Here is a 16,084-nt window from a genome sequence, read left to right on the forward strand (position 1 = left end):
TAGTCCTCACCTCATGGAGAACATGGTGCTAGAAGGAGGGTGGGAGGGAGCCAGAACCAGTCACATGGATGTGCACATCTGGAGGACTGTGGGTGACAAGAGAGAGAGACACAAAGAGAAAAGGAGGGTAATGGCCCCTCATTTCCCATACTGAACAGAAAAGGACTGAGCCATTGTCCATGCCATCTTCCTCACTCCACCAGACCCTGGGTACTTGGTCTGACCAAGGGATGAGACTCAGGGTTCCTGCTATCTCCTGGGCCTTATAACATAGGGAAAGCTCACCCCCCTTCTCCAATCTAACCATGATCTTGTCCCTCAATCTTTCTTGCACCTGTATTTTCTGTGCATCCTTTAGTGAGAAAACAAACACCTCTTGGTCTGATTCAGAGATCATTTAGAACAGCTGGCTTATCTCAGGTGCTTGGTCTCAAAGGTCTTTCCTCAAGGTTGTCCTCTGAATCTTATTTAACATTAACTTGTAAGGCTGGCTAGAGCCCCTGGTGTGTGCACATAAAATCTTTAGCAATGATCTCAACCAACTACACCAGAACTTCTAGGGACCTCTATTCTTAAAAGTCTCCTAAGTGATTCTAATGTGCAGCCAAGGTTAAAAACCACTGGATTAATGGGATCCAGAGCATTATCACTAGGAGCATAACACTCAGGATCAAGGAGTTAAGAGACTGCTCTATTATGACCTGAAATATTACAATCCATGCCAGGGCCTCACTCTAAAATGACAGTGATGTAACAAACATGTCCAGAGAATGAGAGTGGAAATCAAATCAGCTGAGGAAGTTGAGGCGAGGGGGCTATTTTGCTGCTCAGATGCTGGGAAAAGCCATAGGCACTGTTTGTCCCATGAGACCCAGGGTTTCCTATGCTCTAACAAGCACCACCTCATTAACGGTGAAATAGTGTCATCATAATTACCTGGAGCTCGTGGTACCAAATGGCAGGTTAGGAACATCCTCAGACACAAGAGCAGATTTAACTTGCCCTGAGGCACCTATACGCAGTGAGGTGCTGATGAACTGCCTCCATCCACTATGGTCAGGTGTTCCAAGTGAAGGATGCAGGGCTCAGCCCAGCCCCAGCACACGCTCAGACCACTTCATCCAGCAGGAGGCACACACACTCATCTCCAGGACTGGGGTCCCAGAAATGTGAAGATAGCTTCCAGGGAACTGAGGCAGCCACTGCCCCAAGGCAGATGTTGAAGGGGAAAGCATCCAGGGTAGGTTGGAAAGGAAGAGATGATCACATCCACCATCCACTGCTGAGTTAAGGTTCCACCCCTCAGGTCCCCCGACCAGCTAGGGTGGGAATTCCCAGCAGCCTTCCTGCCTTGTCTAGAATTGGTTTTGCTGGTGGCCTAAATGTTCTTTGCTTGCAGGTTCTTGCTGCCACAGGGACTGGCTATAAAGGTAGTCCAAACAATTGGTAACTCTATCAACATTTAAAATGCACAGGCCTGTGACCCCAAGTTTCCACTTATTGGGCTCCATACTGTAGAAACTCTAGCACAAGTCCACATTGTTTATATCCAAACTAGATATAGAAACTTGCAAAATATATTCCAGAACAGTAGTACTAGGAGATAATATATAACAATTTAAATATCATAGGATGAGGAATTCTTTGCAAGAAGCTAGACACAAAATAGAATATACTATTCCAGATACAGCTCTGGATCCCATTAATCCAGTGGTTTTTTCCTGGTCCTGATGGTTGAGATCATTGCTAACCAGGGGCTCTAGCCAGAAGCAGAGCACTCTAAAAAAGGAAACTATAGGAGTCCATTTATATGAAGTTAAAGAACAAGCACAGTGAATCTATGGTGAAAACAGCCAGAATAATATCTTTGGTGGGGCCACTGACTGGGAAGCATGTGTGGTATGTGAGAACATGACCCTGCCCCTTCTCAAGCTCCAATTCCCCCTCCCACCCTGTGGAAATATGATGAAGACCATCAGTAAGCAAACTAGAACAGACCTTGGGAGCGTGGCCAGCTCCTCAGTCAAGAAACTGCCAAAGAGAAACTGCTTCTACGGTAGATGAGAGCCTGGGCTATGAACAACTGTAGAGAATCAGCTAGCGTTCAGATCTCCCACAGCTGTGTGCAAGCCTGGGCTCCTGTGCAGTTTGTCTTGTTTCCTACACTCGCTGCGAACCCTGTGCTGCAGAGACTCAGGGCACCGCCAGTAGTAAACCTGTGTCTTTCACAGCTAGGCCTCCGAGTTATTTCTTCGAAATCCACACGTAATACCCCATCAGATTTTCTCAGACCTTGGCTCTTTCCATAACAAAGGGGCTCTGGGGAAGTTTCTGGATTCTAAAAGTGTTTTATATCTTGACTGGATGATGGTTGCATGGGTAGAGATACTTGTGTGAAAATTCATGGGGCTATACACTGAGGACTAGTGTCTTTTAAACACTAGATATATGTTACACCTTGTTTAAAAAGTAAAGAAACAGAAGAACTGACTTTGGTAAAGAAAAAACAACAAAAAGTTGCAGAATAATATGTCTGACTTCATTTTTGTAAATGTGTAACCTGGGGGAAAGTCTGGAAGAACAGCAAATCCTTAATAGTGCTTCCCTCTGAGTGGGGGACGGAAGTGAAGGCGAGCATTTTATACATTTCTCTTTTGTTTGCATTTGGATCTGCTGCTCCCCACCCCCATCCATTCTGCCTCCTCACTTCATGTCAGCCTCCAGCTTCTCTGTGGGTTCCCTGCCCTTGGAGGCTTGGGGTTTGGCTACTTGGGGTAAACTTTGGCTCCATATCTTAGTTTAATACTTGGGCTTTGCAACAGGATATGCTGACATTGCCCCACTCAGATCAGCCAAGGTCTCTGCTCATTGGCCCACAAGGATCAGCATCCTACTCAACAACTGCCTTCTGGGATGAGCAAAGTCACAGGCCTGTCCCTGAACAGAGCCCTTGGAAAGCACCATTAATGCCTGTGAACAGAAGCAGAGCATTCTGGAGGAAAGAGGCAGATAGAGAAAGACTGGGTGATTCAATGCCCCTGGCCATGCTGATTTCACTTCTACCAGTCTTGTCCCTCGGAGTGGTCAGATATACTAATTGGTCTTCACAGCCTTGGTTACAAATGGTCCTGGAGTTGAATTCCAGCCACAACTCAAGCCAGGCAAATGAACCCTTGCTCTGTCCCCTTTTTAATATGGATGTGACACCTGCAGGCTACAGCTTGACGCACTGTGAGAATTATTTCTCCATTAAAATGCAAGAGGTGGAGCTTTGCCCAGAAAGGGCAGTTAAAAATAGTGCTGTCTGGGTACTTGTCACAGAGAACTTAGTGGCCATCTTCCTCAGCCCCTCTTCCCCACAGGCAAGTCTGTTACCTGCTAGGTCACTCCTAGAAGCACTTAATATAGTGTCATCTCTAAGCCTTAACCGCACTGTTAGGAAGGAAAAGCACTGGTAATCATACCTGTTTTACATATGGACAAACTGATCCAGTCAGTTTGTTCTGGGCCACAAAATCACCTAGGGAGCAACAGTGTGCAACCTTGACTGCAGGAGAGAAAACGTAAGCCCTCCTATGTGCCCAGTACTTTATAGTTTGCAGTGTCTCCTTACTCACTGCCTGTAGAGCACTCATAACAATCTTATGAAATGAACTACTGTCATCCCACCTTATAGATGGGGTTGAAGCCCCGTAATATGAGCAAACCCAAGGTGGTAGAAGGGGGAAGCAAAGGCAGAGACTCTCATGGACCTTTTGGTTCTAAACCAGTGGTGGGACTTCAAGCAAGGTGACCCTCTCATTCCCAGGACCACCTACTTTATAACAAGTGCTCCAGTTAGCAAGAATGTCACATCCTTTTCAGAACAGAACTCATCCCCCCTACTTAATAGATAAGAAAATTAAGGTTCAGAAGTATGAAGGACTTGGTCACAGGTTAGTAACAGAGCCAGGACCAAATTCAAGTGTCCTGACCCTCTGCCCTGGCTCCTGCTGCCGCCCCAAGGCCTGTGGAGTTCTGGGACCAACGGGCTAGTGCTGAGATTCAATGCTCCAGGGGAAAGGAGCATTGTGCATTCTTCAAGCTCCTGCAGCCGGAACCTGGTAATCTGGATGCGTTTGCCTGCCATGCTCACCCCTCCTTCTCAGTCTTTGGAGGTGGAAAGAGGTGAAAACCTCAGGCCTTCTTTTTCATATAAGAAAAGAAGGCCCAAGGAAGCTAACACCTTGCTCCGGGCTTAGGCCCACTGAGTCATGTTGCTCAGTGGTTGAGTGTCGACCCATGAAACAAGAAGTCACTGATTCCATTCCCTTATTAGGGCAGGTTTTGGGCTCGATCCCCAGTGAAGGGTGTGCAGGAGACAGTCGATCAATGTCTCTCTCTCTCGTCGATGTTTCCATCTCTCCCTCTCCCTTTCTCTCCCAAAACCAATAATAATAATACAATTTTATTTAAAAGAATAGCACTCAGAACTCCTTTCCCAGTGCCAGCTTCTCACAAGGTCTCAGCTTTCCTATCTGCAAAATGGGGTATTAGCAGAAGCCCTAAACAAACCTGGGGTCAGAGTCTTCTTTAGGGGGTGTTTTAGAAATGAGTGGAGCCCCATAGAGTAACCAAAGGGCCTGACTTTTTACACCGCCAACTTCACTTCGCCAAGAGGAAAACTGAGGCCAGGAAGGGGCAATATGGCTCCCAAGACCGAGTGCTGTAAGGATGGTGAAAGGAGGCCCAGCTGTGATGTCCAGGTAGGAATCCTTCCTGCTGAGTCCTGACCCAGACCTATTTCATTCACTTCACAGAGAAAAAGCTTTCTACAAAGGCATTTATTTTCCTCCAAGTACCTCCCTTCCACCCTCCAGTTAATGAAATTCCTGAGAGTCCCACATTTAAATTACAAATCGCCATGTCTTCCACTGCTGGCTATGTCAGTGGGAGGACATCAGAAGTTCATTCTACCAGATGCTGGGGGCTGGCCAAAGAGAGGCCAAGAAATAGCACCAGAATAGCACCATGGTGGGGGGAAGGGTGGAGGGGCTGTACCCCTGGCTGAGGCCTTGGGCGTCCTCCTTGCTGGGTTCTTGGGGTCTGTTTGGTCTTGCCTGACTGCCCACTGCTCACCCTGAAAAGACACTTTGGGAACCATCAGCTTCTCACCAGTTGGAGTGAGAGATTTCATCCCTCTCTCCAGGTTTCTACCCACCCCCGCCACTCTGCTAAGAACCAGGGATGGATTGGGGTGAGGTACCTAGGCAGCTGGGGGCACAGCAGAGGGGTATAGCAGAGAGCAAAGCAGGAGCCCCTCTCATGATCTACTATTTCCTCACAGGGTTGCAGCTGAGGGGGAAGTCCTTGAAGAAGCAGCTTGTCTTCTCAGGGAGGGTTCCCCACACCTAACACAGTACCAACCCCCAAGGTGCTTGGTGAACATTACTTGAATGAATAAGCAAAAGGCAGAAAAGCAGAGAACAGAAGCTGATCCCCAGGACCCAGTGTGACCAGCACACACTTCCCACGGGCGTGGTAGGCAGAGGAGGGCTCACAGGGCACAGACCAGGGCACCGTGGAAGAGACCTGCCCAAGAGAAAAGTGCACCTGTGCCTCTGCATGCCTGGGAGGTGACGTTTGCTCACTTAGTGGAGGAGGGAAAGGCCAGCCTTGGGGCCAGTGTGGGAGAAAGCAAGAGGAGACACTGCTAGACACCGCTAGGCAATACTGGGCTACATTGCTCCTTCTGAGGATAGGTGGGAGGAAGTCTGAGTAGTGAGAGCTAGTGTATCAGGGCCACTGGAAAAACTAGGCGAGAAGTGACTTTATATCAAGTCTTTGGAGAAACAAGTCAGAAGGTCAGTCTGAATGTTGTAAGCTCTAGAGAAAAAATGCAGCCAGATGGTCCATGTAGCGTACCCACTGGAGAAGCAAGTTGGTGGGGTCTGTGTCCATAAGAAATAAGGCAGCAGGATGACTTGGGAGTCATGTCCAATGGAGAAATGAGACTGTAAGTGGTCTTGTATCACATCCTTTGCAGAATGAGTAGATTCGCCAGGATGGGAGCCATCTGTTGGGGGCAGGTAAGACCCAGCCCAGGGCTCACACAGAGACTCTAGTGCAAGCAAAGAGTTGAGCCCAAGGCAAGGGCAGCAGCTTCCTGATTCTTGTGGTCAGGCTATTTCTGGTCCATCACCTGAATTTCCTGATGGGAAGAAAAAAAAGGGGGGGAGCTTTAAGTATCTGAGTTCTACTCTTGGGAGAGTGCCAGAAGCCCAGGACATGGTCATATATTTCAGTGTGGGCAGTGTGTATGGGAGTGGCCACAGAGGTCCAGCTAGCAGTAGTCCCCAGTCCCCTGCTGTCCCAGGGCCCCAAAAGCACAAACACCAGAGTTGGGCATCAGACAGACCACCAGGGCGCCTGAGGGAGACTGCTTAGTCCTCACCAATCCTCATGGGTCCACTCATCTCAAACACTTCCCTCCCACTTGCCCCTCTGCCTGGCACACATTTCCCTTCCCATCGCCTCTGTCAGCTAGCAGGAAACCCTTTCCATCTTTTCTTTTCCACACCAATTTCCCTAGCAGTCATGCTGTGGGAAACCTTTTTCACCCTGGCTTCTTGTCTCCATGTAGAGGGCACCTCATGGATTCATAGTCCTGGCCTCACTCTACTCCTGGCCTGAATGGAGAGTTTAGAAGGAAGACAGGGTCATGTGTGACCCACCCTCTCTCTCCAATTCTTTGGCAGTCTGTCTGTCTGGGAAAATAGCTCTCCTCCTGTGGACTGCCCCTGTGCTTGCCCAGCAAGTCCAGAGCCTGGGACCCAGAGGAAAGCTAAATGCAGGGATGAGCACCCAGGAATTCTTAACAGGGACACCAAGGTGACTTGAAAAAACTCTAAGGCTCCATACCTTTGGCAATCAGCCTTGATTTTCTAGGTAGAAGCCACTCAGATCTGTGATAGACAGAGACATGCACAGAGCAAGGACAATAGGCCAGGTACAGAAGGTCACCAGGGTGGTGCCTAGTGAGAGGGCAGGGCAGGGCAAGAATGGGCTCCTGACTCCACTGTGGGGCAGGGCGGAGTTATCCTCCATTCTGTAATTGAACCCTAGCCCTCACCCAACCAATCAGGGTTAGTCGAGGCAGTGACATCACCACCAACGGGATGGGTGAAATTCGCTCTCTCTTCCACCATGCTGCTGGCGTGAGTGGGACAGAGCCCATGCTAGCATGGAAAAGGCTCTTTTGTTTATTGCATCAGACTCGGTTCCCTAGTGGTCCTTGGGGATCACGAAGTCTGGGCGTAACACCTAGCAAAGGACAATTGTAGAGTAAGACCTTGCCCCAGGGTGATCTCTCCTCCCCTAGCATATAGCTGGTTATGGGGTTTGGGCCCCCTAACCTTTCCTCCCTAGAGATAACATCTAGGCCTCAGCTGGATTTCAGTTCAAGGCCCAGATAAGCAACAAAACCAGCTTCGGCCCACCTCAGGACCAGCTGCATTGGATAATGACCCGCTGCCCTGACCACCAATCAATCAGTGGAGACCTAGACCCTGAAAGGACACCTGGAAAGCTGCTGAACATTCTATTGAGATTTTCCCCTGAGACCTCCCCTAAACTCTCCACCCTTAAAACCCTTAGGACAGAGGATCCAGTGCATTCTCTCTTCTGGGAACATGCTCTTGCCTTTCTCTCCTCCTTCCCCTTTTTTTCTCCCCTCCCCTCCTTGCCTTTCCTTCTCCATCCCCTGCCCCTTCCTGCACCAGGCACTTTACCATTTGCTTCCTCACTCCCAAGCTCCCAGGGCCCTTCCTTTACCTCTATAACTTGTTTACTAGATGCATTTCTTCTATAATGACTTTTTTACTTCTATGATTTACTAAATAAATGTTCCCTTACATGTGGGTCTTGGCTCTGAATTCTTTCCTAGCCAGAACCCAAGTAACAAGGTTGCTAAACCCAGGTTTGGTCTGACCCTACCCTTCAGAGGGTGGAGTAACCAAGGTCCCAGCAGCTCTACTAGGGGGTGTGAGGGGAGTGGAGGCTGCTCTCTTGGGGAGCAGGTCACCACCAAGAAGTGCAATCACTTCCCCTTAACCCTCCATGCCTCCTACACACAGGTACACAGACACACACAATCTCAAGCACTACGTGTCATTACCTTCTTTGTTTTCAGAGTGCTTTAGAGGCCTCAGGACTGCAAAAAATGAAGAAGCACATATTACAGTTAGGAGGAACTGTGGAAAGTTGTGTTGTAGAGGGTGGTATGGAGAGATAGAAGAACTGGAAGGAGGCAGGAGAGTGGGGACAACATCAGCACCAAGGAAGGGGGCCTAGGCTGCTCTCCCTAGTCATAGCTCCACTCTGTGGCTTGTTATTCCCATCTCTAGGCCTCAGTAGTTTTCTGCATCAATAGAATGAGAACTACCTGGCCTCTTAAGCTAGAGATGTGGTATCTACTCCACAAACACAGTGAAGTAAGGAGCCAGAGAGGTTGCAGATTGTCCCCAGATATCCCCAGAACTGTGTGGAACAGACACTGACCAAATTTCTAAGCTACCAGCTCCTGCCCTCTCTTCTTTCAACTCTATCTGCCTCTGAGCATGAAAAAAGGAGGCCTGATCCCAGAGCCGTCTCCACACACAGACACCAAAGACAGATAATTAATTGGCGTAATTTATAGCAGTCCCAGGTGTCAATTTCTTGCCCTTCGTTCTGTGCGTGTGGGGAGAGAACTGGCATCATCCCAAATGGCTCAGCAGGAACCTGCCTCTCCCAGCCCAGGAGCCAGAAGGCAATGAGGGCACCATGGCCATGGGATACCAGCACCTTGGCATCCACCCCAAGCTGGGCTCCCAGTTTGTGTCCCCACAGCACTAGGACCTTCAAAAACCTATCTTTCCTATCCTGTCACTTCAGAGAGCTCTAAAAACAAGCTTCGGGTGCCAACAGGGCAAGGGCAGGATGACATTTACAGATGAAAAACTGAAGCCCAAAGGAGGAAGTTACCAGAGTTACTTAACTTCTATACAGAATGACACTACATTACACTATCTGCCTAGTAACAGGACTCCAAGGTATTGAGCACTTCCTAGGTACCAGGTATGATAGTAGGCCTAATGCTGAGCAGAGACCAGACTCACCTGGGTGGTGAGGCCTCAGTTCACAGGACACGCTTCATTCAACCTCAAGTAAATATGGCTCCTCCAGGTCCTGAAAACCTCTTCCTGTCCCTGTGTCCTTTCCTCAGCCAATAAGGCTATATAAGCTTAGACTTACCAGTCTTATTTCCTTCTCCATCCCCATCCTGGTCCTCAGCTCCTGTAAGAGCAAACAGAAACTTCCTCAGCCCCATTTCCATTATTGTACTTCCCCACCTGGGGGTATAGGAGGCAGGTAAATGGGAGGTAGGCCTGACCGTGGTCAAGTATTAGATATAGAGTCATAACTTGAGAGCAAGTATCACAGAAAGAGCCCTGGGGCAGGATAAAGGGCTCCCAGCCACTCTTCTAGCCAAGGACCAGCTACTCACCTTCACCAATTCACTAAACCCATCATCTACCTGTCCATTCAACCACCAATCCGGTCAACCACCACCCTCCAACATGCATACCCGCCCATCTATTGGTCCACTCATCCTTCACCAGCCCACCTAGGCACTGCTGCACAAGCATCAGTTATCTGTCAACTGACCAGCCCTTCCCCATTCACATATTCACTGTCCTTCCTGACACCAAGTCATTTTTATCTCTCACCATTACTTTCATGTTTACCCAAGAAAACCTCTATTAACCTCTGTACCACCCACCAGGGTCAATTCACCTGCTCATCCATATCCACTCCCTCACTCACCACTCCCTAGAATCAATTTACCTACTAAGATCAAGCCACCCATCTACTGAGATCAACTCACCACCTGCCAGTCACCAAAATCAGCTCAGACCGATTCTACCCCAGCAAATGTCAGAGGATCCAGGCTCTGGCCCCTCTGAGGCAGACACACCTTCACATAATGACCCCAAATCCATGAAACATTTACACTTACATTAAATTTCTAAACCTGGGCTCTTACTCACAGATACACTCATGGGACTAACTAGTATTCTCACAGACACATTCATCACCTCCTCACACTTCAGTCACACTCATATACATATTCACCTCCTCACTACTCGCTTCCAGTCACACTCATATACATATTTAACCTGCCATACTTGCACACTCATAGGTAGACTCAATTTGTTCATACACACAAGACATATTCAACCCCAAGGTCATACACACACAATCTAGCCCCACCGGCACACCCACATTCATTCTGTCAGGGGAAAGTAATATTTGATGTCACAGACACACCAACATGCCCAAAGATATGTGCTCGCACATCCACACATCCCTCTCACCTGCATTCTCCTCTTCACAGCTCTGTTTGATCTTTCTCCAGCACACGAAGGCCAGGGCCACCAGCAGTGCAACAAGACAGACAGAGAGTCCCACGGTCACCCACAGGGCCTCAGGGGGGAATGTCATGGGCTGTCCTGAGAGGGACAGTGGGGAGAAATCATCATCTCTGGCCCCCATGGCCATGAAGACAGTACCCTCTGGCTCCAAGGTGAATGGGGGGCTCCCACCCTCTCTGGGCCACAACACTATGCACATACCCTTTCCTTGCTCATCCATACACCCTCCAAACCCTGACAGACCATGGCTGGTAAGAACATGCTTCAACCTGGTAAGGTTGAAGAGTCTTCAAGTTGATGATGCTCAAGCACTTTCTATGGCTCCCTGCAGATCTGAGAATAATCCTTCAATTTTTTATTTATTTATTTATTTTTTTTTTTTACAAGATTCGAGGACCTCAATAATCTAGCTGCCATTTAACTCCCCCTCCCCCTCCTTTGTATCTAATTCCACTATAGGAACCTCTGCGGGAGCCAAACCGGTGTCCTGGCCCTTCTCTGCAGAGACAACTGGCTCCTTCCAGCCACCATACATTACTGTCAGTTTCCCTGACCTAAAAAAATGCTCCTAAGCTCTCCACCTACCTTAAGTCCACCTCTTTAGGAGGCCTTCCCTGACTACCCCAGCCCCACCTGGTGACATTCCCCACCCTACAAATCAGGAGTCAGCAAACTAAGGCCTGTCAGTTAAATCTGGCCTGTAACCTGTGTTTGTATAGCCCGTGAGATAATTTTTGTAAAGGGTTGCCAAGAAATGGCAAGGGAAGAACAGAAGGAAGTAGGAAAACAGCAATAGTAAAAGATGGTGTATGGTCCATAAAGCCTAAAATATTTATTACCCAGCTTTTTACGGAAAGTGTCTTCAGATCCTACATGTCAATGAGGATGGGCACTGAGGGCACTAGAATGAGGAGCTTGCCATGGGTGTCTTTCTGTGAAAAGCTGAGGGCCCTTCTGTGAACTCTCTCACAACAGATGGAGGAAATGAAGTGCCCACATCTGGGTCAGGGCCAGCAGTTGCTCTGAGCATGCCATCCTCCAGCCCAGTCCCAAGATTCCTGCTGGCTCCAGGGTAGAAGGCTTGGGGACAACAAATCTAACCAAAGACAGTGCTGCTTTACTATGCTCTCTGGAAAACACAAGCACCCCAGGCATTAGCAGCCTGGGGCCCAATGGCTCCTGTAGAATGCACCAGCTTTGCTGAGTATTGTCCTCAGACCTTTAGCAGTGGAGGCCCTGGCATAGATATGGGCATTTGAGGCAGATGCTACCTTCAGCTGGCATGGCTGGCAAAGCTGCTATCTGGACACAGGAAGCAGAGGGACCCATCACCTGATAAGCAGGAGAGGACAGCAGTTATATGAGGAGTCAGGAGGGCCAGTCCATAAAACCTCTGGGGAGCCCAGGGTGGGGCTCCTAAAGCGATGACAGAGCTGAGCCAAAGAAATACCCAGGGGAAGGAAGACTCTTTCGTTGTTCATCGTGGGCTGGTGCCTAGAACACAGGTTAGACTTGCCCTCATTCAACCAGAAAAGTTAAGACCTTTGTCTTCTGGCTCCTGTACAGTGCCTGCTCCATAAAGCCCACTTAGCTTCACTAACCTCCAGCAGGTGTAGGAGAAACTAGGCTGGATGGCTGGAAGTATCAATCCCAGAATGTTTTACAAGGCACAAAGCTGCTTGAAGTGAAATATAGGCCAAGGACTTCAAAGTAGGCCAGACCTGCTCTAACAAAAACAGGAGGCTGGGTGGTGGGGAGGAGAGAAAATTAAACTGAAAGGCTAAGAGTTGAATTCTGGACCTGGTTCATCTGCTCACTGGAGGGTGCTGGAGCCAAGGTCAACAACCCCCCCCCCCCAGGCATGAATTTAGAGGGGCCACACACCCTCAAAATTTAAATATACAAGCTATTGCATTTATCATTTATCCAATTTTCAAAGAGGTGCCTGACCCCCAGAAGACCCAGAGCCACTGGGCTGGTCCATGGCCTGGCAGGGCTTCAGTTTCCTCATCTGTAAAATTAAAGCACTTTAAATGTTAGTTACTAAAGTTTTAAATAAAGATCTTTGTCTTTGGTGGGGTAAACCTCCTTGCAATTACATTTGACTGACAAGCCCTTTTTGCATGGCATGGCAAATGTCCATTTCAGCCCAGTGTACAAATTGCCAGGAAGCCCACCGATCTGTCAAGGACTCTCAACTCTCACCAGTCCCTGGAGACTTCTCTTGAACCACTCCAGTCAACCTCACTATCTGATAGTTCTTATTTTCTCCTGCAAACACACCAGGAAAAAAAAAAGAAAAAGAAAAAGAAAAAAAAAAAAAAAGCTGTTCTTTAAAAGGCCAAGGAGATATCCTCAGAACATCCAAAATCTGGGACAGGGACTTCCCCACAAAGATCACTAGCCAGGGGGTCTCCAGGAATAGGGTGGGGTTCATCTTGCAGGGGTGGGCAGAGGGAACACAGACTTTACAGAAGGCAACAACTGAAAGAGAAGGAGGAGTGAGCCTGAATGCCTAGAAGACAAGTGAAGGCCTTGGAAGGTCCAGGTTCACCTGTGAGAAGAGAGAGGAATAAGTCAGTGAATTCTGAGGCTTGTGTAGAAACTGGGGACCAGGTGCAGATCAGGACATGGGTAGGCTGGGGGAGAGGGGGTTGAGTGGAAGTCATACGAAGAAAAACAGGACAGAACCTGCTGTCCTGGCCCAGATTCATCGGGAGGCCCCTGGAAAGGTCAGTTGGCTGCATGTCAATGAGGAACTAAAGGAACTAGACTGAGATCCAAACACAGATGGAGACTGCTTCCCTTGGCCTAAGCCTGCTTCACATCTCCAGGCACAAGGGATGCCCACTAAGATGGGCATTCAAGGAAGAGAAAGGGTATCTGTACTAGGACACCTCCCTCCCTCAAACCAGAGATTGTGGCATCAACCTAGTATGGAGCAGCAGAGAGAGCCCCAGCCATTCTACTGCTGCCTGGGTTGCGAGTGCAATTATAGGAGAGCTGACATTGATGGGTTGCTGGGGGCTGACCACATGTAGAAGCCCTGCTGTCTCTCAGGGTCTCAGAATCAAATGGCACCCAAGGACGCAGCAAAGCCTTCCCATCAGCCAGAAGTTCCCATAGAAAACACTCCCTCACCACGACCATGCCTTGGGGCTGCCCCAGAACCCCCACTCACACTTCATATTCCAGGCAGGTACTTGGTTCCCTATATAAGAAGCTATAAGTGCCACCTAAGGTGCTGCTAGGATAGCAAACATTACAAATGCCTCTTACCAGTTCATTAGGCAAGTCCCTTAAGGACTTATTGGGAGAGGATTTGAGACACCTAAAATGTATGAAAATGGTTTTTCGAGTCTTCTGAACATTCAAACCTATCTAAATTCCAGCCCAGCATCTAGAAAAGAGAGGGTGGCTCCTCCATCCTCCCCACCTGTTCATCAGTCCCCTACCTGTGATGGTGACGGAGCCGTGAGTGTCCTGCTGCAGCACAAGGTTGCGCACCAGGCAGCTGTAGGTGCCATTAGCACCCAGCACCACTCTCAGAACACTGTGCACGTCAAACAAACCCTGTTCATTGGCCATCTGCGATGTGGTCACATTGCCCGCCAAAGGCACACCCTGCCCATCCTGCCAGAACACCTCGGCCTCAGGGTAGCCCTGGTAGCTGGAGCATGTGATGGTCACTATATCCCCAGGCTGCAGGTCCTTGTTGGGCTCCAGGGTCATGCTGGGCTTTGAGTAGGGGGCTGGAGGGAGGCAAAGGGTAAAGGTCAAGATAAGGCAAGGACAGAGGGGACACAGTGGAGGAACAGGGTGCCTGGGGCTGTAACAGGGGTCAGCACGGGGCAGTGGATAAGGAGTTAGGGAAGTGAGAAGGGTGATTCAGGGGGAGGGCGCCCCCTTCTGGTGCTCACCTGCCACCTGCAGGCTGACTGCAGCACTGCCAAAGTCTTGGATGCTCACGAAGCAGGTAAAGCTGCCCTCATCAGCCACACGAACACGCTGAAGCCTCAGGGATGCGTTGCCCTGAGCCAGTAGGTCAGGGAAGAGTGCAGTGCGGTTGGCATAGGCGCTGCCCTGATCCTGGCCCTGCGTGAAGCTGTGCACCAGCTGTTTGGTGTCTGTCAGCTGCCAGATGAGGTTGAGCTGCTCCAGGCTGAAACTGGGCTCCGGTGAGAAGGAGCAGCGCAGAGTAGCATCAGTGCCCAGCAGGGCCACCACAGGGTCTTCAGGGACCTGGACCTCTACTGCACCTGACAGCAAGGTTGGAGGAGCAGGGTAGTGAGGAGGGGTAGCAACGCACTATGTTAGCACCCTCCAGCCTCCCACACCTCCTTCCCAATCAACCCCAAGCCCCGTTCCACTTTCCCATTTTCTCCCCACACCCAAAAGCAGATCGAGCCTCAGACTCCCAGACATAGAGTCTCCCTCATCTGACAGAAATCACAGCAGGTTGGCCTTGGTCTGACAAGGTCCATTCTGGGGGTCAGACTTGGGCTGCCCCTGGCCCTAGCAAACCCCTCCTCCCAGCTAAGACTCATTTCCCTCTCCTTTCCTTTATCCCTGCTGAGTGAGATCTGAATGCTTCTCCATCCTTCCAGAAATCTCCAGGGCTCTGAGTCAGGAGATCTAGAGAGCAGAGAAGGTCTGTTACCATCACCCTCACCCTTTACTACTACCGACCCTGCTTTTATCTTTTTTAAGTAAACATGATTAGTTAGGGCCTGTATCTCCAAGGCAGTGCCTGGGGGCACAGTCAGTGGGGCAAGGTAATCAGGATGGGTGGAGACACTCTGGGCCACTCTAATCCCCTTCTCCTTCAGGGTGAACCCCAAGCCTCATCTTACCTGAACTTTGAGGCCTGAGACCTAAAGTAAATTTACTGGCTATAATTCTCATTCAATCAATACAAATACAGTAAGCACCTACTTACTATTTGCCAAATAGTTAGGAATGCAAGAGAATAGGAACAAAGTCACATCTATACAGAGCTGACATTTTAATGGAAGAGATGAACACACTAGCACACAAATCCTTATTAGCATGTGATTAGGTCTAGACTTGGAAGAAAACATGCCAATGAATTAGAAAGTACAGTGGTAGCTTTTCAAACACCCGGCAGGTACAGCTATCTGTGCTGTTTTCATGTTCCCATGAATATATTTATAATAATAAAAGTGTAATATACTATTTAGACTGGACAGCCAAATGACCTTCCAGACATCCTTCTTGGTGAAGCCACAGCAGCGGGGGCCAAGGCAAAGGCAGTTAGGGGCAATCAGGCAGGCAGGCAGAGTGGTTAGAGGCAACCAGGCAGAGTGGTTAGGGTCAATCAGGCAGGCAGGTGAGTGGTTAAGGGCGATCAGGCAGGCAGGCAGAGTGGTTAGGGGCAATCACGCAGACAGGCAGGTGAGCATTAGGAGCCAGTGGTCCCAGATTGCGAGAGGGTGCAGGCTGGGCTGAGGGACCATCCCTCTTTTCTGTACAGATTCCGTGCACCAGGCATCTAGTATTATTTTTATAAATTGGAAAGGGGAGTCTAAAAAAGTATGCATTGTAGTGTTAATAGTGGTTTTCTCTGGATGAGAAAGGATCACAAGTGCTTTTTTCTTGTCTTAAATAAA

At 49.1% G+C, this 16,084-nt stretch overlaps 1 protein-coding gene across 11 annotated transcripts in view; it reads right to left on the reverse strand.

Moving 5' to 3' along the window:
• The window catches only part of CD276 (CD276 molecule), an 89,856-nt gene that overhangs the window by 7,780 nt on the left and 65,992 nt on the right, over nt 1-16,084 (reverse strand). Inside the window, exons 3-9 of one of the 11 annotated variants that reach the window (XM_084906222.1) lie at nt 14,375-14,713; nt 13,910-14,206; nt 12,660-12,725; nt 10,398-10,532; nt 9,274-9,315; nt 8,156-8,191; nt 4,808-6,181 (exon numbers count right to left, since the gene is read on the reverse strand). In XM_084906222.1, coding sequence (XP_084762348.1) covers nt 6,159-6,181; nt 8,156-8,191; nt 9,274-9,315; nt 10,398-10,532; nt 12,660-12,725; nt 13,910-14,206; nt 14,375-14,713 — 938 coding nt within the window. In that variant the 3' untranslated portion in view covers nt 4,808-6,158. Of the gene's footprint in view, nt 1-4,807; nt 6,191-6,966; nt 7,303-8,155; nt 8,192-9,273; nt 9,316-10,397; nt 10,533-12,659; nt 12,726-12,752; nt 13,009-13,909; nt 14,207-14,374; nt 14,714-16,084 lie in introns of those variants that run through there. The other 10 variants (XM_084906221.1, XM_084906217.1, XM_084906220.1 and 7 more) reach the window with 10 other exon arrangements.

Source organism: Pipistrellus hanaki (assembly GCF_964339955.1).
Source record: "Pipistrellus hanaki genome assembly, chromosome: 1".
Lineage (NCBI taxonomy): Eukaryota > Metazoa > Chordata > Mammalia > Chiroptera > Vespertilionidae > Pipistrellus > Pipistrellus hanaki.